Source organism: Diaporthe citri, assembly GCF_014595645.1.
Source record: "Diaporthe citri strain NFHF-8-4 chromosome Unknown scaffold_9, whole genome shotgun sequence".
Taxonomy (NCBI): Eukaryota; Fungi; Ascomycota; class Sordariomycetes; order Diaporthales; family Diaporthaceae; genus Diaporthe; species Diaporthe citri.
Window position 1 is genome coordinate 123,885 of NW_025064854.1, and position 26,058 is coordinate 149,942.

General features: G+C 21.8%; 1 protein-coding gene and 2 non-coding genes across 3 annotated transcripts; 1 reads left to right on the plus strand and 2 right to left on the minus strand.

Annotated features, from left to right (window-relative positions):
- The first annotated feature begins 4,539 nt into the window (after nucleotides 1-4,539).
- Nucleotides 4,540-4,675, plus strand: INS49_015229. Its single transcript has one exon. It is a non-coding gene; the product is annotated as a tRNA-Leu (tRNA).
- An 801-nt stretch (nucleotides 4,676-5,476) lies between these two features.
- INS49_015230 (uncharacterized protein) lies at nucleotides 5,477-6,022 on the minus strand (the record flags this gene model as incomplete). The annotated part of the gene is made up of 1 exon (XM_043175915.1): nucleotides 5,477-6,022. One exon carries the CDS (start codon nucleotides 6,020-6,022, stop codon nucleotides 5,477-5,479), a length of 546 nt encoding a protein of 181 aa, XP_043019370.1.
- Nucleotides 6,023-7,284: 1,262 nt separating this feature from the next.
- On the minus strand, nucleotides 7,285-7,417 carry INS49_015231. Its single transcript has one exon. It is a non-coding gene; the product is annotated as a tRNA-Leu (tRNA).
- Between the last annotated feature and the right edge of the window lie 18,641 nt (nucleotides 7,418-26,058).

The window sequence follows — 26,058 nt, forward strand, 5'->3', positions numbered from 1 at the left end:
TTTCTTCCCCATCCGGCACCCCCGGGTGGCCGGGTCCGTGGTGGATAAGAGCCGGGCACGTCTGTGCGGACTCGGTGCCGCCGCATGGTTACCCAGAAGGGCAAGAGTCCAGAGCCAAGAGCCCAGTCGGCCGGGTCAATGGCGTACGTGGGGGTGGGAGAGGGGGGGTTCTTGTTGGACGGGTTGGGTTGCTTCTATTTGTGGACGGCCACCCGTGCGGCATGTGGTGCAGGTAGCTCGTGCGGTAATAATTAGTCCGCCCGTGCCGTTCGCAGCATTCTTTGGTGCACACCGTTGGTAGGTAGCCCACGCCGTTCTCCCGTTGACCCGGAAGCGAGGACGGCAAGGGGAGAGGTTCTAGATGCCAGCGCAGCGGCACATGGACGAGATAGATGATGGCGGGCGGGCTAGCGATGCACGACCACGGGGGGATTGCATTGCGATGACCCCCCAGATGCGCACACTCAATCTAATCAGCGGGAAGGATTGGACCAACATATGTTGACCAGGGAGACCTCGATGTAGACTCTAGCTCAGGAGATCCTGCATGTAGTTGCCTCTTGGGGTCACGAGCTCGAGATCCCATATCGGCGATCCTGAGGAGTATGGTAGCACACAGTCTTGCACTCCTACAGTCGGCCAACTGCATCCTCTATGCTTGACCAAGGGGTTGATCCCATGTCTGTGGTTTGAGCGAGGTTCAGACCACTTTTACAAAAGCAAAACCCGCCATTTCTCGTGAGGGCGACAAAGCTTCATCGCGAACATTTGCAGGCGTGTGGTCTCCTTCACATGGGCCCCAGATAACATCTGTCGAACCCCTTCTCATCCAGGGTTGGCCCGCAGTGGTTCTCACAAAGATGGCCACACATATTTCGTGTCCTTCTGACAGTTGACATGTGCGATCAGAGACTGGGCGCAGTTACATGTACGTTGTAATTTGTAATGGAACTGGGTCATGACACTTGACTGTGTTGCGGTGTCAACGCCCAGCCAGACACCTGGCTTGATACGCCTGGTGGACAAGATATGGTATCAGCCAGCCAGCACCTGCGGGGGCATGTATACCCATTGCGAAGGCCGGGGTGGTGGTTACACAGCATTCATCCGCCTGAAGGCTGCTGGTCAGTCATGCCGCCCCTTGAACCTGACATTAACGCATTGGACGCAGCCAGCCGGCATTTTTGCGCTGCAGTACGATGGGGCCGATGCCATTGCAGCGTCTCCTCCCTTCCATCGGATCAATGTCTCAATCTGAAGAGGTGGGAACGTTTTTCCTGTCCCCCATGGCGCATATCCGTCACGGGGTTTGCCCAGATGCCGGCCACGATGCTGGCCACTTGCACCAGGCCACAAGCAACCGCGCCGTCTCATTAGTGGGGTTTTAATTTCTAGATCCAAGGAGCCTCAATCAATCGTACCTAGATGGCGTCGCATTACCAGACTCGTCACCCTGCTGGTCCGCCCACCCATCTACTGCTGCACATAATAATCTTTGCTGCTGTCACCTGGCGCCCCGTCTGCAAAAAAAAAAAAACCGCCAGCCCGACAGAGCACCAGCCCGAATGCGGAAGCTCGGCTTGGCCTTGGCGTTTCACCGAGACGAGGACGAGATGGGGAGCTTACGGAATCCGGCCGCTACCCAGTCGATCGGAATGGCAGGCTCGGCTCGGGGGGTTGGTGCGGACGTAGCAGCTGCTGCTACCGCAGGTGACTTGTTTGGTTGATTGATCTGGTAATCTAGTCTGGCCGAATTTCATTGTTGTCGAACGCTTCTAGAAGATCCAGGATTTCCTACCCGACGGCCACACAACCGTCTCGGGTGCTCATTTCTCTGTCGTGCCATCGGGCGCATCGTACCTGGCCCCACGGCGCGACGTGGCGATGGCACCTTGAGGTTCCCTGCAGGGCTCTCGTGGTCGCGCTGGTGATGGAGATTTGGAGATGATCATGTCTGTGGTTTAGTGGCCAATCCCGCAGAAGGAAAACTCTAATACATTACCTGCCTTGGTCGTTGTAAACACACGTGTATATGGCGGTCGTCATCATTCTGGATACTTGCGTGTGTGGCCTCCGGTGTTTGTGGAGACGATGTCTCCAGGTCGTTCACGGAGCCGGCGCGTGCCCTGACTCTTGGGCCCCACGACGGCGCCGGGATGTGCGGTCGATATCGGGGGTGGTATGCGGAAAACGGCAAACGGTGCTTCGGATATTAAACGGTGGGAGTGAATAGTTCTCCTGGACCATCTCTGCCCAACTGGCAAGACCAGGCCCCCATACTCTCTGTCGACGCAGCCCAACCTATGGGGCGCCCGAGACGGACGAGGCAGCGGAAACTTGTTTCGTTCCAGAAGTCGTCTTGGTCCGTTACGGCTCTCGCCCCTTTGCTGCTGACTCACCACATTTATCTGCAGGGGGCGTCACAGAGCCAGCAACGCCAACAAGTTGACAGCCTTATCACTAGGCTGCTATTGCTCATGGCCTTGTGATAATGCCCCCTTCTGAAGCCGTCGTTGGGCTTCAGGTTCCGGACGCCGGCCGGCGTTTCACCACTCCCGCCTGTGTGCTCTCGGGACCTGCACGGCCTTCTCAAAGCTTGGGCCCCGTGTATCGACGGCACCGCAGGTTGGGAAGAACCAGGCCTGCCTTGGCATGTACGTACCACCTTGGTAGGTAGTCTAATTTTCTAGGTCCTCCGTCGAGATGATTCTGCCTCGACAAGATGGGATCGGGGGGAGGGGCAACCAACCCGTCCACCAGGACCCCGGCATCCGGGGGAAACATATCAAACAAAGTAAAGGCCAAGGACGCACATCTTAACAAGTCACCAGACCACGCCGGCAGGAAACAATCACACATTGGAGCTACATCATCGGACGGAAATCTTGATAGACAAAGCCGAATCACGTCTGCCCAACCAGCACTTGTCACAATCTGGGCAGCGAGGGCCGCAAATGCCGGCAGGCCGGGGTCTGTCTTTCAAGTTTCAGAAAGCCAGCTCCCTCCTACCCGGCCCACGTGTGCCTTGTGCTGTGTGCCCGAGGTCCAGCGTGCTTACTTGCTTGCTTGATCGGCCTGAGAAACCTTCGATCTGCCTTGGATGGATGGACAGTTGAAACCTTTTTTCTTTCCCGTGCTCTGTCTGCCCCCCCCCCCCGAGATGATCGCCAGATACCTGATGCAGAGAGCCCGATCGAGCCGGGGCCCACCCGGCTTCGATTCTTCCACCGTTTTGCGCTCGGAAGGGTCTGTTCCCTCCTTCCAACCTGGACGGAAAAATGTTCTCTGGCGGACAGGCAAGGGGCAGCGAGTGAGCCTGATAGGTTTGTCGGTGCTGCGCATGCTGGGGGGGGGGGCACTCGGTCACGTATTCGTGGTAGGGCGCCGACGCCTTGCAGACAGATCCCATCTGTCCATTCACACATACGTATCACATATGTGATCACATGTTTGGTCTGCCGTCTAGGAGATGGATGGGTGTCTTTGGGGTCTTCCACAGTCGTCCAGCCCACCACGCAAGGGCAAACCAAAAGGTTCTCCAATGCAGACACAGCACACCGAAATCCGCCGACGCTTGGTCACTACCTCTACAGTGCAACGGCAGCTGCTTACACCCAAAACGGGGTGGACGCTTATATGTGCAGGGATGGAGGGAAGAAGGGGGATCATAATCACCCTGCCCAGCTGGGACAATGCCATGGTAGAACCACCTCGAGCACCTGCTTCCAAAGCACGCAAAGAACCCTCAGACTTTCCCTTGGCGCCTCTTCCTCTGCAAGCTTGTTCCAGAAGGAACCGAAGGGGGTTGCAAAGACTTGACCGCAGGAGCTAGCTACGTATGCCCGGCAGGGGGTTTAAGGGGTGCGCGGACCTTTGTGAGGTCTCTCTCCAACCCTTTCTTTCGCCTGGGCGCCCTTCTCCCCAGTGTGTGGTCGAAGGGGGCCGGACACCAGACGCACAGATGGTGGTCCGTCCGTTCTTCCCTTTCCCTCTCTCCCTCCGCGGCAATGGCTCGCATGAACAAGCCCGGTCGCCCGTAATGCGGGGTGGGGGTGGAGCTTTGGGAGAAGGCGAGGCTGATTCGCCAGCTAGCTACATTCCTACCTCTATAGTCACCCCTCCTGTCGAGCTGCTTCTAAATCTGGAATGGTCGTGAGGTTAGAATGTGACTGTGCTAAAGTGAGGAGGGGTTGAGTCTAGACTGAACTCTACCGAGTTCGGAAGGTCTCGGTTAAACTTACCCCGTTTGCATCCACCGAAGCTGCGCAGCTGGCCTTCAGGCATCCAGGCGACCGGCTAAGGCTGCCGGCGGCCTGGATCCTGGACCAGGCCAAACTCCAGGGACGTGGCACAAGCTGGGTTGGTTCAACAAAGCTCAATCTCAAAATGAACCTCTTGGAATACGATTACTTATTGGGACTTGGTTTTGTATGTGAAGTTTAATTGGATCGAAGTACCTCGGGAGTAGGGATTCACGATTGCTGTGAAACTGCAGACAAAAGGTTTATAAACCAGTATAATGGGCACAAATCTAAAAAAGGCACTTTGGCGGAGTGGTTAACGCGATAGCCGTAAGTTTCTCATCGAATAAGCACTGCTCTTTCTGTTACTAACCAAAAAACACAGTGCTAAGCTATTTCCTTCGGGAGCCAGGGTTCGAATCCCTGAGGTGTCGGATTCTTTTTATACTCAAACTAATTTTTTCTTCAGTCGCACGATTTGTTTTCCCTTTTTGTTTGTATGATAACAGACTATAGACTTTAGACATGGATTTAAGTACCTATAGAACTTACTATGTATATTTATTTTAGTAGCTTATTTTATAGCTTAACTAAACTACCCTCCCTGCTTAAGCCTTTAAGGCTGTTTGCAGCTTTATTATCCTTTTCTCTTTAATAGCTAGGTGAATATTAGCAATTCTTCACTATTACATTATGCTATTTTATAGTAAATATGAGAACTATCTTAAGATTAAAATGTTCTGTCATTAAGGCGAATCTATTGTACATCATACTGAGAAGTTCAATTACTCAGGATCTTCTAAGAACTCTACATTATCAAAATTTAGAGCAGGGGCAAATTCTTGGTCTTCAAGAACATCACCGTCTATGTCTGAGGCAAATGGTGCCTCAATGTCCCCAGACGGGATCGTGAGGTCTGTCCTGGACATTGCGATTACCTATCTCAAATATTTGAATCTCCATGCAATACACCTATTCCTCAGCTTTCTTAGTACTCTATGTACGCAAGTGTGGCAGTGCAGAGTAGGTTTGTTGCATGGACCGCGCTTGACGTCCCTGCCCCTAAGTCCGCCACACTTGGGTAATTTCTCATATCGACGAGAGGGCTTGTGGAATCTACAGTGACCCCATGTAAGGCCCAAACGCCACAGGCATATGCCCACTAGCCTTGGCTGAGAGTTTAAGAGTTAGAAGTAGCCGACCTTGACAAGTTAATCTGCGGCACACGCACCCTCTTATTTTGAGGTGCTCTGCGTGTTTAGGCTTTGGCGCTGCCTTGTCACCTGTTCCCAGAGCGCGAACAGCTTCTCGCCGATTGTGTATGTCCTGAAGGTTGATCTCGGAAATGTGGCCTTTGAATTGGAGGGCCGCCGTGTCTGCAAATAAATTGTTTCACCCGCAGCATTCCGAATATCAATTCCTTCCGCGGTGAAATGGATCGTTCGAGTATCCCCCGGCCCGTCAGGAATCAATGACGGTCCACTCTTCCAAGTGAGCTTTTCAACTTTGGCGGGGCTCTCAGAGGGATAGTACCTGATTTGAACTTCTCCATGGGGACTGATTCTGATGTTGCTGCCATTCAGGTCTTTCTGTTCCACCGGTATGATATTGGGTCCCCTGTTCCGTGTCTTCTTCACGGGGAGATCCAACTGCGATGGATCACTGACAGAAGGAACTTCGTCTTTCATGGGTAGGTCTAGCGTTTCCTCTATTGTCAGCATGTCCGGAGCTCCGCCGAGAATATGTGCTTGGTCATCTTGCGAATAGAGCTCTTGATCCATAGCCACGGAAACCAATTGTCTGAAGTCTGTCCCTAGAGGAAGAGATTGTATAGTCGCCTCTCTTGACGCACTGGCCGAGTCTGCGTGCGAGGATTGAGGAGCAGGTAGGTTTCGTGGCAGCGATCTGGCGTAGGATCGAGGGCGTCCGGTAACTTGAGGGCAGTGGATTGGTTTGTGGCCCTTGGTGTTACACAATCGGCACGGTTCGATCCTTGGGCAGTCCTTGATTTCATGGTTCTTGCCGTGGCAGTATTTACAGCCAGAATCCTTATTGCATTGCTCGCAGTCGCGTTTCGTAGTCCCTACCCGGCCGCAACCGTGACAAACGGCTTCTCGGAAGGACATGTTGCAGGCTTGGTATGAGTGTTGCCATGGGCTGTCTTGCTTGAAGGAGCTGGTTTCGTCGTCCGTGAAAACTGTCGTTTAGTGACTGTGAGTGAAATTCAGCGGATAACTCTATTCTCCAAGGACTTGATTTCGGGACACCATGCGTGGATCCGGAGTGTCACGAGAAGGGCATGCGAGAGGCGAAGCTCTCAATTCTTGCTCGATTTCGTAGAATTCAGAACAAGACGTGGTCTGGCTAAGAAAACAAAAAGGGCAGAGGAAAGGACTCCTGTGGCAGTGTAGGTGGGGTGCTACACGGTCAATTGAATGGGTATTGGGTGAAGGCCCCTGTGACTGGCGTTGAAGGGCGTGCCCTTAAAAGAGATAGCTTCCACCCATTCTACTCTGCTCGAGAAAGCACCGGTGGGTCTGCGCCATAAAAACCTGGCTGGCATGCCCTATTTTATCCCTACCACCACAGTACAACACATTGTCTTTCAGACCCCAGCTGTCTCCCACACCTCCGGTGACTGCCGAGGTTTAACAGCTAAAGGGCTGCCAGTTGTAGGTGGCCTGTGCGCTACCTGCCCGCCCGCCTGCCTGCGGTTTCAGGTTAACCCAGCCTCACTGCATGACAACAGATTCAATTGCAACATGGGAGATGTGGGAATGCCGTGGGTGCGTTGCGCAGATTGGGAGGTTCCGCGGTAGACTGGCCAATCGATAACGCTACCGGGCCGTCGCTAGCTGATTGCCAACTAGCAGCCCAGGCAGCCCATAGCACTTAAGTGCAGGCTTCGCCCGCTAGGGCGAAACCTACCTCTACACCATATTCAAATGCAACACCATACCGACCCTTACCAGTAGCCTCATGTGCACACGAAGGAGCCCAACCAACAGGAGATATTATTTTTAACAAAAAACAAAAAGACATGCGACACCTCAGGGATTCGAACCCTGGCTCCCGAAGGAAATAGCTTAGCACTGCTGCGTTGTTAGGAGTTGCTGAAACCCAATTAATTGGAGGGAAACTTACGGCTATCGCGTTGACCACTCCGCCAAAGTGCCAATTACATGTCATGCTAGCACTAATGATGATTCATATCCACTGTAATTAAGGGCTGATTAATAGTCTTTATATTATAAACATAGCCTTATTATTAATAGCAAGCAAAATAATTTAAGGCCTTTAAAATATATATAATCTTTATAAGTTATTTATTAAAATAAATATAAAAAAAATAAATTTACATTATTTATAAGCTTAAAAATAATTTATATAAAAAAATAATTATAATATTTTAATTAATATAATTTATTATATTATAATTAAAGTTATAATATAATTAATTTTATAATATATATAAAAAATATTTATATATAATTTTATAATTTTTTTTAATTATATATTAAAGGAAATATAATTTTAAAAATATTTTTTTTATATATAAAATAAATATATTTTAAATTTAAAATTTAAAATTAAATTTTTTATAAAAATATAATTAATATATTAAAATATTAAAAATTAATATATAAAATTTTTAATATTTTTTTATTTATATTTTTTCTTTTTATATTTTTAAAAAACATATTAAATTTATTATAATATAATATTAATTATAATTAAAATTATAATAAAAATATAAAAATATATAAAATATATTACTTTATTTAAATAATTTTAACTTTATAAAAAATTTAATTTAACTTTAATATATATTATATATTATTAATAAAACTTTAATTTTTTATTAATAATATATTTTTAATAAAGTTAAAATTAATATAACTTTTTATAAATAAAAATTAAAAAGTTTTATATAATATTTAAAAAATTTAAAGATTTATATAATATAATTTATTATTAAATAATTTATATTAATAAATAATTTAATTTTATAATATTTATTAATTTATATTAACTTTAATATATTTATTTAAATATAATTAATTTAATAAAAATTAATATTAATTAATATTAATTATGTTAAATTCCTTATTTTTAATTAATTTTATTAATTTAAAAGAGTTAATATAAATATAATATTAATTTAAATAAGCTAACTTTAATAAGAAAATTATATTTTATATTAAATAATGCTAACTTTATCTTTTAAATTATAGTTTATTATAAATTATAAATATATATATATTTATATTAATTAATGCTAATTAAATTAAATTTATTATAATATAATTAAAATTTAATTAATTAAACTCTTTTTTTATTTTTTTTATAAGTTTTTATATTATATTTAATTTTATTATAATTATTATTGGCTGGGTTAACATACATTAGTTAATAGCAAACTGGTTATATTTAAATTAGCTATATAAAAGGAAGGAGGGTTGCGGCCATAAGCTGCAAAACCTCCTTTTAGCTATAAACTATTTAAGGGTAGTTATATATTGCCGCATATAACCCTTGCCTACCAATGCTTTAATGCTAATTACCCATAATACTTATAATGCTTATTATACTTAATGTTGCTATCCCTTTATAATATATTTATAATTACATTAATAATCTTTAATTAAGTAATTAATATATATTTTTAAAAAGTATATAAGAAAAAAAAGTTAAATTAAACTTAAAGCCGCTAAATTTAAATTTATTAATTAATTAAATTAATTAAAAATATATGCTTATTTAATTATATTAAGTACTTATAAAAAATAAGTATAAAAAAAGGCTTAAGTTATTATTAAGGGGTTAAAGATTAATTATTTTATTAAAATATATAATTAATAAATAAAAATTATTTTAATAATTATATATAATAAATTATCTTAATTGCATTAATTAATAAAGTATAAATTATTACTTTTATTATATAAATATTTTATTTATAATGCATTTTATAAATTTATATTTTTATTATTTATAACGCTTAAGTTAAATAAGGATTAAATTAAACTTTTAAATTAATAATATTATTATTTAATTTTTAGCTTATAATATATCTTAATTTAATTTAGCTTAAGCTTAATTATACTTAATCTTTATAATTAAATAAAGATTAATTAATTATAAAAGAAAAATAAATAAAATAAGTTATAAGGATTAATAAGGTATTTAAATAAAAAAGAAAGTTAAATATAAAGAATTATTAAGAAATTATTTAATATTAATTAAGTTAATAAATAAAAATATATATAAGATTAATATATAAATATTAAATTATAAAATTTAATTAAAAATGCTTATTAAATATAAGCTAGCAACTTAAATACTTATAAAATAATAATAACCTTTATTACTTAAACCTTTAATATATAAGCATTATTATAAAAATTTTAGCTATAAAGTTTATCCTTAAAAAGAAAGTAATTTTAAATATAAGCTATATTATATTATTTCTTAAAGTAATTTATAATTAATTAATAAAAGAAAGATTTAAATTTTAATAATTTTATATACTTTTATTAAATAAAAGTAAAAATTAAGTTATTTTAATAATTTTTTCTTTATAGCTTTATTTATAATTAATTTAACTTATTAACTTTTATTAACTTTTATTTAAATATTTTTCTTAATAATAAGCAATATATTAAGCCTTAATATACTTTTTCTTCTTACTTAAGTAAATAACTATTTTTAATTAATATATCCTTATATCTTAATTATAATCTTATTAATAATTATTAATTGCTTAAGAGTTTTATTTAATATATTCTTTATAAAAATATTAACTAAATTATAATTATTAACAATTTATTAAATTTTAAAAATCTTATATTTTTTATATAATTATTAAAATATTATTAAGTTAATTATAAAGCATTTTTCTTTAATTATATTAAGCTTAATTAAGCATTTATATAAAAAGTATAAATTTATATAAATTATAAAAGGAATAATATTAATATTAAAATAAATAATAATTTAATATAAAGTAGCTATTAAAATAATATTTATATTAAATTTATAAATTATATTATAAATTTTAAAAGCTAAAATGCTTTTAATAACTTTTTTATATTTAATAAAAAATTAATAAATAATATTATTATAAATATTTAATTTTATAAAGTTATTACCTTAAGTTTTATTAATAAAAGTAATAATAAAGCTTATTTAAAAGCTAAGATTTTAATTATTAATAAAAGAATTATTAATAAAAATAAGTAATTTAGCTATAATTAAGTTAAGTAATATATATTATATATTATATTTAAAATAATTAATTTATTACTTAAGCTTTTTATTAAGCTTAATATAATTTTTTTTATTTAAATTAATAATTTAAATAGCTATAAATAAATTAAATATAGCTTTTAATTAATAAATAAAAGTTAAGTAAGCATTATAAGTTTATTATTTAATATATTATTATTTTTAATTAAGAAAAGTAATTTAAATAAGGGTAATCTTTATATTTTAACCTTTTTAATATATATTAATAATATTATTTTTTATAATAATAATTTTTATATTATTAAAGTTAAGTGCTATTTTAAAAATAAATATTATTTTTAGCTTATATTAAATATTTATTTTCTTAATCTTTTCTTTTTTTATTATTAAAAATATTAAAATAATAATAAAAAAAGTATTATTTATTTATATAATTATAATATTAAAATTATTTATATTATTATTTAAAATAAAGAAATATAAATTATAAATAAAAATAATTATGCTTAATTTTTTATAATAATATTTATAATATATTATTTATTAAGATATATTAAATTTAATAATATTATATAAAGATTTAATAATATATATAATAATATTAAAAAAATATTTATTATAAATTTTTAATAATAACTTTATAAATATTATATATTTAAGCTTTAACTTTAATTATAAATAAACTTAAATAATATTTTAAAGCTTAATATATATTTCTTTTTAAAAAAGAAATAATATTAAAATAATTAAAAGTTATTAACTTAATTATTAAATAATAAAGAATTAAATAAGAATTTCTTTTTTATTATAATTATTATAATTAATTATTATAAGGCATAACTTTTTATAAAGCTTTTTAATTTTACTTTTAATTTTATATATTATTTAAAATTTAAAAAGTTATATATTATTATATATTTTTTTATTATAAAATATAAATTTAAAGATATTATATTTAATTAAGTTTAATATTTTTTTATAATTAAATTTCTTAAATAAGTTTTTAAATATAATAATTATATTATTTTATTAAAGCTTTAATATAAATTTATAATTATTTTTTTTATATTAAGTAATAAATATTTAATTAAAAAATGCTTAAATAATAAATATTTATATTAAAAATGTTTTAATAAAAGTTTTTAGCTTATTTTTTATTTTTAAAAATTATTTTTATTATTTTAATTTTAAAGAATTTAAGTATATATTTAAAGAATTTAGCTTAAAGTATATAATATATTATAAATTATTATTTAATTATAAAGTTTAAATTATAATATTTTTTATTTTATTATAATAATATAATTATATTATTATAAATTAAAAAATTATTAAGTTATTTAAAAAATTTAAAATAAAGTTATAATTATTAATAATAAAAAGTTTATATAAGCCTTATTATTTATCTTTTTTTTATTATATTTTTATATTACTTTATAATAATAAATTAAAAGTTTTTATAATATTAAGTTTATTATAAGTATTAAAAACTATATTTATTTATTATTTAATATTTATTTTTTTTAAAAACTTTATAATTATTTTAATAACTTTAATTTATTTTTATATTATAAAAGTTAAAGCTAAATTTTTTATAAAATATAAATAAGTTTTAAAAATAAGTAATATAAATATAATATCTTAAAAATTATAAGTATTATTAATAATCTTTATTATTATTTAAAAAATAATTTTTTTAATATAAATAATAATTTATTTAATATATAAAATATTAAATATTTATTAAAAAAAAGCATAATAATATTTAATCTTATTAATAAATTAATAAGCTTTTATTAAAATTTATTTATAAGTAATTTTTTTATTATTTATATTATTTTTTAAAACTTAATAAATATAAAGTTTATATTAATATTATAAAGAATTTAATTAAAGGGATTAAAATAAATATTAATTTAATATTTATAAAATACTTTTTATATATTTTTAATTAAAAATAACTTAAAAAATTAAGTTATTTAAAATATTATTATTAAATTAATAATATAAAAAATAAACTTATTTTTAAAAAAATATATAATATTAATAATAATTTTATAATTAAAGTTATAATTATTTTTTAAAATAAACTTAAATTTTTATAAAGTAAAATTATAAAGTTAATAATAATAATAAAATTTTATAATAATCTTTAAAGTTTTTATTTTTATATTATATTTAATATTTTTTAATAAATAATTAAAATATTTAATTAATAAATATTTAAAATAATAATATAATTAATATAATTTCTTTTTTATAAAATATATAATAAAGATATATAAAAAGTATTATAAATATTCTTATTTTTAAGTAATTAAAAATATTTTTTTTAAAGTTATTTAATTATTATTAAATTAATTTATTTATTATATTTTATAAATAAATATATAATTTATTTATATTACTTATATAAAGTAAAAAAGGAATATATTTTTTAATAATATAAAAAGTAATTAAATTAATTATAGCCTTTATTATTATTATTTTTAAAAATAAAGCTTATAATTTCTTATTAAATTTAATAAATACTTTTTTTATTTATAAAATATTAAATTAAATAAAATAATTTTTATATTAAAAAGCAAGGTATTATTTATATTTTATTATAAAGAAAATTATAATATTTATATTAAGGATAATATTTTAAAATTAAATATAAGTATATTTTTTAATTAAAATAAATTAAAAAATAAAAATAAATATTATATTTTTTTATTTTTATTAATATTATTCTTTTTAATAATTATATCTTTTAAAAAAAATTATAAAAAAAGGTATTATTTATAATAATTTAATAATATATTATATTATTTTTATAATTAATTTTTTTTTATTAAAAGTAATTTTTATATTAAGTTTTTTATATTTAATAAAAAATATAATATAATTAATATTAATAACTTTATAATTAATATATTTTATTAATAAATAATTTAAAAATTAATAATTAATTTTATTATAAATATAATATTTTTTATTTTTTAATATATTTTATTAATTATTATAATAAAAATTATATTAAAAATAAAAGTTATTATTATTAAAGTTATTTTAATTAAAATTACTTTAATTAAAGTTATTATAATTAAAGCTTTTTTAATTATATTTATTATAACTTAATAGCTTATTATTTTAATATTAATAATTAATATAATATACTTTATTTTCTTTATTATTAATACTTTAATTATTTTTATTATAATATTAATTAATATTATATTAAAAATTAAATTTAAAAAAAGATTTTAATTTTAAAAATAATATTTTATATAAATACTTAAAATTAAAAAATATATATTATATTTTAATATATTTTATATAAAATATAAATAATTATTATTTATAAAAAGTTATTTCCTTAATAAAGTATATTAAATGCTTATTAATATAATTATAATTTATTAAATATTATAATAAGAACTTTTTAAAAGTATTTATTAATATTTTTTAAGTTAATATATATTTTATTAAATATAATTAAAATTTAATTATAAAAGTATTATTAATAATTAATCTTTATATTAAAGTAAGCTTTAAGCTTTAAATATATATTATAAATAAAAAACTTTATATTAATATAATAAATATAATAAATTTTAATATATTTTTAAAAATTAAGAAAAATATTATATAAAATTATTTAAGTTTAATATTTATTATTTAATAAATATTAAGAAAGATTTTTATTTTATTATTTAATAAATTTATAATTTATTACCTTAATTTTTATTTTTATTTTATATTTTATTAAATTATATATTATTATTAATATTAAGAAAATTATTTATTATTTTTAAAGAAATAAATTTTAATATAAATTATATAATTATAAAGGTTTTAATATTATAATAAATAATAATATTAAATAAAGTTTTTATTAACTTTTTAAAGAAAATACTTATAAATTATTTCTTAAATTATAAAGTTTTTAAGTATTTTAATAAATTTAATTTTTATTAAAATAATATCTTTTAATATATTTTAAGAAAGCCTTTATATTTAATTAATTAAGGTTTTTTTTTTTATAAAATAATAATTATAATATTTATTATAAAAAAGTTAATTAAATAAAGTTTTACTTTAATTTTATAAATAATTAAAAATAAAGAAATTATAATTTTTAAGATTTTTTATTATTTTTAATAAAAAGAATTAATTATTTTAAGTTTTAAAAAAAAAAAAATAAAAGCTATAAAAATAATAAAATTATATTAAAAGCTAAAGTTTTTTAAATTTCTTAAATAATAAATATTTTTTAAGTATTTATTATTTTTAACTTTTAAAATTAAAGTTATTAAGTATAAAATTTAAAAAGTTTATATATATTAATTACCTTATATAATTTCTTTTTTTATTATAAAAAATATTTATTATATATAAGTAATACTTTTAAGTTAATATATTATTTATTAATGCTTTTTTTAATATTAATCTTTCTTTTTTAAAGGAATTTCTTAAAGTTTTAAATAATAATTAACTTTTTAAATATTATTATATTTTAAAAAATAAAGTTTTTTATAAAGTATTAAAGTAAATTATTATTTATATTTTAATATTTTATTATTTCTTTTATAAACTTAAAAATAATAATATTTATTTAATTAATTATATTATTTACTTTTATTATTAATTTATTTTAATAATTAAGATTAAAAAGTAATTAAAGGTTTTATATAAAAATATTATTAATATTTAAGGGTATTTTTTTAATATTATTATTAAATTTAATTATTTTGCTAAGCCATTAAAATATTTAAGTAATTTATATATAAAAGAAAAAGAAAAAGGGTAATTAAGGGAATATAATAAGATTATTTTAAAGCATAAAAAAGTATTAATTATATAATAAAAAAATATTTATTAAAAAATATTTATTAACTTAAATAAATATAAATTATTATTTATATTAAAGTAAAGTAATTATAAATACTTTTAATATTAATTATATAATAAAATATGCTATATAATTAATAAATTTAAAGCATTATTAAGAATTTATTAATTAATAAATTAAATCTTTATAATAAAAAGATTAAGATATTATTAATTTTTTTCTATTAATTTTAATTATAATATAATTATTAATACTTAATTAAGTAAGATTTTATTATTAATAATTGCTTATCTTTATAATATTAATATTAATTATTTAATATAAATATTATAATTTAATTATAATAATTTTTATTATTAATAATTACTACTTAATTAATAATAATATAAATTTATTATTTACTTATTTTATTATTTATAATTACTTATAAATAATTATTAATTAATATTAATTAAATTAATATATATTAATTAATAGTAAATTAATTATATTTAAATTAACTATATAAAAAAAGGAAGGTTATAGCTATAAGCTATAAAACTTCCTTTTAACTATAAACTATTTAAGGGTAGTTATATGCTATTATATATAATCCTTACCTGCCGGTGCTTTAATGCTAATTGCCCATAGTGCTCATAATACCTATCATGCCCAGTGCTGCTATCCCCTTATAACACGTTTATAACTATAATTATTATATTATCTTTTAATTAATTTACCGCGGATTAATTCTTTAACATTATTATTTATGTTATTAATTAATTGCTTTTCCTTTTATTTCTCTTAAATAAAAACTTAAGATTTTTTAATAATAAATGTTTTTTTAAGCTATACTTAAGTTTTTTTAACCCTTTAATATTTAATAAGTATTATATTAATATTCTTAAAAATATAAACTTAATTCTTTAAAAGTATAATTTTACTTATTATTATTTATATACTTTTTGCTATTTAATTAATAGCCTTTATAATTAATATAAGGAAGCTTTTTTAATAAATAAAAATCTTGCTCTTAATAAAACTTAATTACTAAATAATTTATTAAGCATTTAATAATATTTAAGATTTTTATTTTTAAGAAAAAATAAAAAGGAATTATATTAAAGTTTATAAGTAAATATTAAGCTTAGAAATTATAAAATTAAGGTTTTAAGGAAAAGTTTTAGCTCCTTTAAATATAAATTTAATATTATCCTTTATAAAAATCTTATTATAAGCTACCTTAAATATAAAAAAACTTAAACTTAATAATATAATTAATTAAGGCTTAAGTAAAAAGATTAATTTTATTATTATATATATACTTTAAAAGTAAATATAATATAATATTTAATAATTAAAGTAAGTAAAATAAATATAATAATATATTAATAATTATGGTTATAAACATATTATAAGGGGACAGCAGCACTGGGCACGATAGGCATTATGGGCGATAGGCACTATGGGCAATTAGCACTAAAGCACCGATAAGCAAGGATTATATGCAATAGCACATAACTACCCCTAGATAGTTTATAGCCAAAGGAAGGTTTTACAGCTTATAACTATAACCCTCCTTCCTTTTATATAATTAATTTAAATATAATTAATTTATTATTAATTAATATATATTAACTTAATTAATATTAATTAATAATTATTTATAAGTAATTATAAATAGCAAGGTAAGTAAGTAATAAATTTATATTACTATTAATTAAGTAGTAATTATTAATAATAAAAATTATTATAATTAAATTATAATATTTATATTAAATAATTAATATTAATATTATAAAGATAAGTAATTATTAATAATAAAATCTTATTTAATTAAGTATTAATAGCTATATTATAATTAAAATTAATAAGAAAAAATTAATAATGCCTTAATCTTTTTATTATAAAAATTTAACTTATTAATTAATAAATCCTTAATAATACCTTAAATTTATTAATTATATAATGCATTTTATTATATAATTAATGCTAAAAGTACTTATAATTATTTTACTTTAATATAAATAATAACTTATATTTACTTAAATTAATAAATACTTTTTAATAAATACTTTTTTATTATATAATTAATACTTTCTTTTTATGCTTTAAAATAATCTTATTATATTCCTTTAATTACCCTTTTTTTTTTCCTTATATATAAATTACTTAAAAATTTTAATAACTTAATAAGATAATTAAATTTAATAATAATGCTAAATAAATATCCTTAAATATTAATAATATTTTTATATAAAAGTTTTAATTACTTTTTAACCTTAATAAAAGGTTTTAAAATTAATAAGTTAATTTTAATTATTAAAATAAATTAATAATAAAAATAAATAATATAATTAATTATATAAATGCTATTATTTTTAAGTTTATAAAAAAAATAATAAAATATTAAAATATAAATAATAATTTATTTTAATATTTTATAAAAAACTTTACTTTTTAAAATATAATAATATTTAAAAAATTAATTATTATTTAAAACTTTAAAAAATTCCTTTAAAAAGAAATTAATATTAAAAAAAGCATTAATAAATAATATATTAACTTAAAAGTATTACTTATATATAATAAATATTTTTTATAATAAAAAAAGAAATTATATAAGGTAATTAATATATATAAACTTTTTAAATTTTATACTTAATAACTTTAATTTTAAAAGTTAAAAATAATAAATACTTAAAAAATATTTATTATTTAAGAAATTTAAAAAACTTTAGCTTTTAATATAATTTTATTATTTATAGCTTTTATTTTTTTTTTTTAAAACTTAAAATAATTAATTCTTTTTATTAAAAATAATAAAAAATCTTAAAAATTATAATTTCTTTATTTTTAATTATTTATAAAATTAAAGTAAAACTTTATTTAATTAACTTTTTTATAATAAATATTATAATTATTATTTTATAAAAAAAAAACCCTTAATTAATTAAATATAAAGGCTTTCTTAAAATATTAAAAGATATTATTTTAATAAAAATTAAATTTATTAAAATACTTAAAAACTTTATAATTTAAGAAATAATTTATAAGCATTTTCTTTAAAAAGTTAATAAAAACTTTATTTAATATTATTATTTATTATAATATTAAAACCTTTATAATTATATAATTTATATTAAAATTTATTTCTTTAAAAATAATAAATAATTTTCTTAATATTAATAATAATATATAATTTAATAAAATATAAAATAAAAATAAAAATTAAGGTAATAAATTATATAATTTATTAAATAATAAAATAAAAATCTTTCTTAATATTTATTAAATAATAAATATTAAACTTAAATAATTTTATATAATATTTTCCTTAATTTTTAAAAATTATATTAAAATTTATTATATTTATTATATTAATATAAAGTTTTTTATTTATAATATATATTTAAAGCTTAAAGCTTATTTTAATATAAAAATTAATTATTAATAATACTTTTATAATTAAATTTTAATTATATTTAATAAAATATATATTAACTTAAAAAATATTAATAAATACTTTTAAAAAGTTCTTATTATAATATTTAATAAATTATAATTATATTAATAAGTATTTAATATACTTTATTAAGGAAATAACTTTTTATAAATAATAATTATTTATATTTTATATAAAATATATTAAAATTATAATATATATTTTTAATTTTAAGTATTTATATAAAAATTATTTTTAAAATTAAAATCTTTTCTTAAATTTAATTTTTAATATAATATTAATTAATATTATAATAAAAATAATTAAAGTATTAATAAAAAAAAAATAAAGTATATTATATTAATTATTAATATTAAAATAATAAGCTATTAAGTTATAATAAATATAATTAAAAAAGCTTTAATTATAATAACTTTAATTAAAATAATTTTAATTAAAGTAATTTTAATAATAATAACTTTTATTTTTAATATAACCTTTATTATAATAATTAATAAAATATTTTAAAAAATAAAAAGTATTATATTTATAATAAAATTAATTATTAATTTTTAAATTATTTATTATTAAAATATTAATAATATTAAAATTAATATTTTATATAAATAAAGTATATTAATTATAAAGTTATTAATATTAATTATATTATATTTCTTATAAAATATAAAAAACTTAATATAAAAATTACTTTTAATAAAGAAAAGAATAATTATAAAGATAATATAATATATTATTAAATTATTATAAATAATGCCTTTCTTTATAATTTCTTTTTAAAAGATATAATTATTAAGAAAGATAATATTAATAAAAATAAAAAGAATATAATATTTATTTTTACTTTTTAATTTATCTTAATTAAGAAATATATTTATATTTAATTTTAAAATATTATTCTTAATATAAATATTATAATTTTTTTTATAATAAAATATAAATAATACTTTATTTTTTAATATAAAAACTTTTTTATTTAACTTAATATTTTATAAATAAAAAAAGTATTTATTAAATTTAATAAGGAATTATAAGCTTTATTTTTAAAAATAATAATAATAAAAGTTATAATTAATTTAATTACTTTTTATATTATTAAAAAATATACTTTTTTTTTACTTTATATAAATAATATAAATAAATTATATATTTATTTATAAAATATAATAAATAAATTAATTTAATAATAATTAAATAGCTTTAAAAAAATATTTTTAATTACTTAAAAATAAAAATACTTATAATACTTTTTATATATTTTTATTATATTTTTTTATAAAAAAGAAATTATATTAATTATATTAATATTTTAAATATTTATTAATTAAATATTTTAATTATTTATTAAAAAATATTAAATATAATATAAAAATAAAAACTTTAAAAATTATTATAAAGTTTTATTATTATTATTAATTTTATAATTTTATTTTATAAAAATTTAAGTTTATTTTAAAAAATAATTATAACTTTAATTATAAAATTATTATTAATATTATATATTTTTTTAAAAATAAGCTTATTTTTTATATTATTAATTTAATAATAATATTTTAAATAACTTAATATTTTAAATTACTTTTAATTAAAAATATATAAAAAATATTTTATAAATATTAAATTAATATTTATTTTAACCCTTTTAATTAAATTTTTTATAATATTAATATAAACTTTATATTTATTAAGTTTTAAAAAATAATATAAATAATAAAAATTATTTATAAATAAATCTTAATAAAAGCTTATTAATTTATTAATAAAATTAAATATTATTATACTTTTTTTTAATAAATATTTAATATTTTATATATTAAGTTAATTATTATTTATATAAAAAAAGCTATTTTTTAAATAATAATAAAAATTATTAATAATATTTATAATTCTTAAAATATTATATTTATATTATTTATTTTTAAAGCTTATTTATATTTTATAAAAAACTTAATTTTAACTTTTTTAATATAAAAATAAATTAAAGCTATTAAAATAATTATAAAGTTTTTAAAAAAAATAAATATTAAATAATAAATAAATATAATTTTTAATACTTATAATAAACTTAATATTATAAAAACTTTTAATTTATTATTATAAAATAATATAAAAATATAATAGGAAAAAAATAAATAATAAAATTTATATAAACTTTTTATTATTAATAATTATAACTTTATTTTAAATTTTTTAAATAACTTAATAATTTTTTAATTTATAATAATATAATTATATTATTATAATAAAATAAAAAATATTATAATTTAAACTTTATAATTAAATAATAATTTATAATATATTATATACTTTAAATTAAATTCTTTAAATATATATTTAAATTCTTTAAAATTAAAATAATAAGAATAATCTTTAAAAATAAAGAATAAATTAAAGATTTTTATTAAAACATTTTTAATATAAATATTTATTATTTAAGCATTTTTTAATTAAATATTTATTACTTAATATAAAAAAGATAATTATAAACTTATATTAAAGCTTTAATAAAATAATATAATTATTATATTTAAAAACTTATTTAAGAAATTTAATTATAAAGAAATATTAAATTTAATTAAATATAATATTTTTAAGTTTATATTTTATAATAAAGAAATATATAATAATATATAACTTTTTAAGTTTTAAATAATATATAAAATTAAAGGTAAAATTAAAAAGCTTTATAAAAAGTTATACTTTATAATAATTAATTATAATAATTATAATAAAAAAGAAATTCTTATTTAATTCTTTATTATTTAATAATTAAATTAATAACTTTTAATTATTTTAATATTATTTTTTTTTAATAAGAAATATATATTAAGTTTTAAAATATTATTTAAGCTTATTTATAATTAAAGTTAAAGCTTAAATATATAATACTTATAAAGTTATTATTAAAAATTTATAATAAGTATTTTTTTAATATTATTATATATATTATTAAATCTTTATATAATATTATTAAGTTTAATATATATTAATAAATAATATATTATAAATATTATTATAAAAAACTAAGTATAATTATTTTTATTTATAATTTATATTTCTTTATTTTAAATAATAATATAAATAACTTTAATATTATAGCTATATAAATAAATAATATTTTCTTTATTATTACTTTAATATTTTTAATAATAAAAAAAGAAAAAATTAAAAAAGTAAATATTTAATATAAGCTAAAAATAATACTTATTCTTAAAATAATACTTAATTTTAATAATATAAAAATTATTATTATAAAGGATAATATTATTAATATATATTAAAAAGGTTAAAATATAAAAATTACCCTTATTTAAACTACCTTTCTTAATTAAAGATAATAATATATTAAATAATAAGCTTATAATATTTATTTAGCTTTTATTTATTAATTAAAAGCTATATTTAACTTATTTATAATTACTTATATTATTAATTTAAGTAAAAAAAATTATATTTAGCTTAATAAAAAGCTTTAATAATAAGTTAATTATTTTAAATATAATATATAATATATATTATTTAACTTAATTATAATTAAATTACTAATTTTTATTAATAATTTATTTATTAATAATTAAGATTTTAACTTTTAAATAAGCTTTATTATTATTTTTATTAATAAAATTTAAAATAATAACTTTATAAAATTAAATATTTATAACAATATTATTTATTAATTCTTTATTAAGTATAAAAGAGTTATTAAAAGCATTTTAACTTTTAAGATTTATAATATAGTTTATAAATTTAATATAAATATTATTTTAATAATTATTTTATATTAAATTATTACTTATTTTAATATTAATATTATTCTTTTTATAATTTATATAAATTTATACTTTTTATATAAATACTTAATTAAGCTTAATATAATTAAAGAAAAATGCCTTATAATTAACTTAATAATACTTTAATAATTATATAAAAAATATAAAATCTTTAAAATTTAATAAATTATTAATAATTATAACTTAATAAATATCTTTATAAAGAATATATTAAATAAAACTCTTAAATAATTTATAAATATTAATAAAATTATAATTAAGATATAAAAATATATTAATTAAAAATAGTTATTTATTTAAATAAAAAGAAAAAGTATATTAAGGCTTAATATATTGCTTATTATTAAGAAAAATATTTAAATAAAAGTTAATAAAAGTTAATAAGTTAAATTAATTATAAATAAAGCTATAAAAAAAAAAAATTATTAAAATAACTTAATTTTTACTTTTATTTAATAAAAGTATATAAAATTAATAAAATTTAAATCTTTCTTTTATTAATTAATTATAAATTACTTTAAGAAATAATATAATATAGCTTATATTTAAAATTACTTTCCTTTTAAGGATAAACTTTATAGCTAAAATTTTTATAATAATGCTTATATATTAAAGGTTTAAATAATAAGGGTTATTACTATTTTATAAGTACTTAAATTATTAACTTATATTTAATAAGCATCCTTAATTAAATTTTATAATTTAATACTTATATATTAATTTTATATATATTTTTATTTATTAACTTAATTAATATTAAATAATCTCTTAATAATCCCTTATACTTAATTACTTTCTTTTATTTAAATACCTTATTTATTAACTTTTATAACTTATTTTACCTATTCTTTCTTTATAATTAATTAATCTTTATTTAATTATAAAAATTAAGTATAATTAAGCTTAAGTTAAATTAAATTAAGGTATATTATAAGCTAAAAATTAAATAATAATATTATTAATTTAAGAATTTAATTTAATCCTTATTTAACTTAAGCATTATAAGTAATAAAAATATAAGTTTATAAAATGCATTATAAATAAAATATTTATATAATAAAAGCAATAATTTATGCTTTATTAATTAATATAATTAAAATAATTTATTATATATAATTATTAAAATAACCTTTATTTATTAATTATATATTTTAATAAAATAATTAACCTTTAACCCCTTAATAATAACCTAAGCCTTTTTATATACTTACTTTTTATAAATACTTAATATAATTAAATAAGTGCATATCTTTAATTAAATTAATTAATTAATAAATTTAAACTTAATGGTTTTAAGTTTAATTTAACTTTTTTTTCTTATATATTTTTTAAAGGCATATAACGTGGTTTACCACTTTATATTTAATATTACCTTATGTTTAATTTTTATTAAGTTTGCTAACTTTAGCCAACCCTAGCACTTACCCAATGCAAATAATTCAATTAAATTTGGCATTAATTAGTGCTAACTGTAATTAAATCCTTATTTATAATTAACTTTATTAATTTAAAGGTATTGGCATAATTATAATATTAATTTAAACTAGTTAACTTTTAATGGGAAATATGCATTTAGCACTATTTAATGCTAATTATACCCTTAAAAAGTTAGTTTATTGCAAACTATTAATACCTATATATTTGCATTAATTAATGCTAATTAAGCTGGATTTATTATAATATAATTAAAATTTAATTAAATAAATCCTTCTTTATCTTTCTTATAAATTCTTGCATTATGCTTAATCTTATTATAATTACTATACTATCTTTTAATTAATTTATCGTAAATTAACTCCTTAGCATTATTATTAATTTTATTAGCTAGCCGCTTCCCCTTTTATTTTTCTTAAATAAAAGCATAAGATTTCTTAATAATAAATACTTCTTTAAGCTATACTTAAGTTCTTTTAACCCTTTAGCATTTTATAAGCGTTATATTAGCCTCTTAAAGTATATAGATTTGCTTGCTTATTATAATAAATAAATACGCTATTACTTATATACCTTTTATTAATTAATTAATAGCGTTTATAATTAATATAAGGAAGCTCCCTTAATAAGCGGAAATTCTACCCTTAATAAAACTTAATTATTAAATAGTTTATTAAGCATTTAATAATATTTAAGATTTCTATTTTTAAGGGGAAATAGAAAGGGATTATATAAGAGTTTATAAGCAAATATTAAGCTTAGAAATTATAAAATCAAGGTCCTAAAGGGAAATTCCAGCTCTTTTAAATATAAACTTAATATTTTCTGCTATAAAAGTCTTATTATAGGCTGCCTTAAATGCAAGAAAGAACTTAAACTTAGTAATATAATTAATAAAGGCTTAAATAAAAAGGTTAATTTAATTATTATATGCATGCTTTAAAAGCAAATATAATGCAATATTTAATAACTAAAGTAAGTAAGATAAATATAGCAATATATTAATAATAATAATCTTATTATTTTTATAATATTAATTAAACTTAGCTAATATATAGCTCTTATAATTATTTATAATTAATATTTAGTAATTAGCATTTCTTTTTAATTTAATATGCTTATTAAAATACTAAATTCATTTTAAATCAATCTTATTATTTATCTATCCATTAAGAGTAAGCTTAATAACTTAGTTATTTAAAAAACTTAACTTTATTACTTAGTTAGCAAGGTAATAAGCGCCTTAAATAATTATAAATAATAAAATCTATAATCCACTTATATTAATGCATTTAATAATAATTACCTATTTTTAATTATTAAGCTAAACTAATTTAACCTTTTTATATTTATTAATGCATATAATAACTATTAATGCAGTAATTATACCTATTATAAAGCTAATTTCATTAAAGTTATAAAGGTTATCATTAATAATTTAATATTTAGCCATTATATTATAAAGTAATTTAAACTAATTCCTAATAATTTTTAAATCTTTATAAAGGGCCCTTTAATAATCATAAGAATAATTAAACTTAGTTTTAAGGCTAAATTATTAATTTATAAAGCATTAAGCTTAATGCTTATTAATAAATTTAGCATTTTATAATATTAATAAAAGATTAGCTATATCTTTTATATTAAAAAGTTATAAAGGGAATCCTTAAATATCTTAATTAATAATATATTAAATAAGCATTTATTCTTTAATTAAGTTAAGTTTATATTATTTAATGCATAATTCTTTATTATTTTATTAATTATTTATTCTTCTGCATAAAGTTTATTTAAAAATGCAATAAATTTATGCAACGTAAGCAGCACTTAAGGGTTTTTTATAATTTTTTTTAAAATCTTAAATAGCTTTAATAGCTAAAAGGATTTAAGATTTATTTAATAGGGGAGATATTTATAATTATTAATTCCTAACATATTAATTATTTAAATAGGTAGAGTAATGCGAAATTAATATAAAAAATGGGGACGCGATTTACACTAAAAACAACCCTATTCATTAAAAGTCAACCACTTTAAACTTTAATGCAACCACCTATATTACTT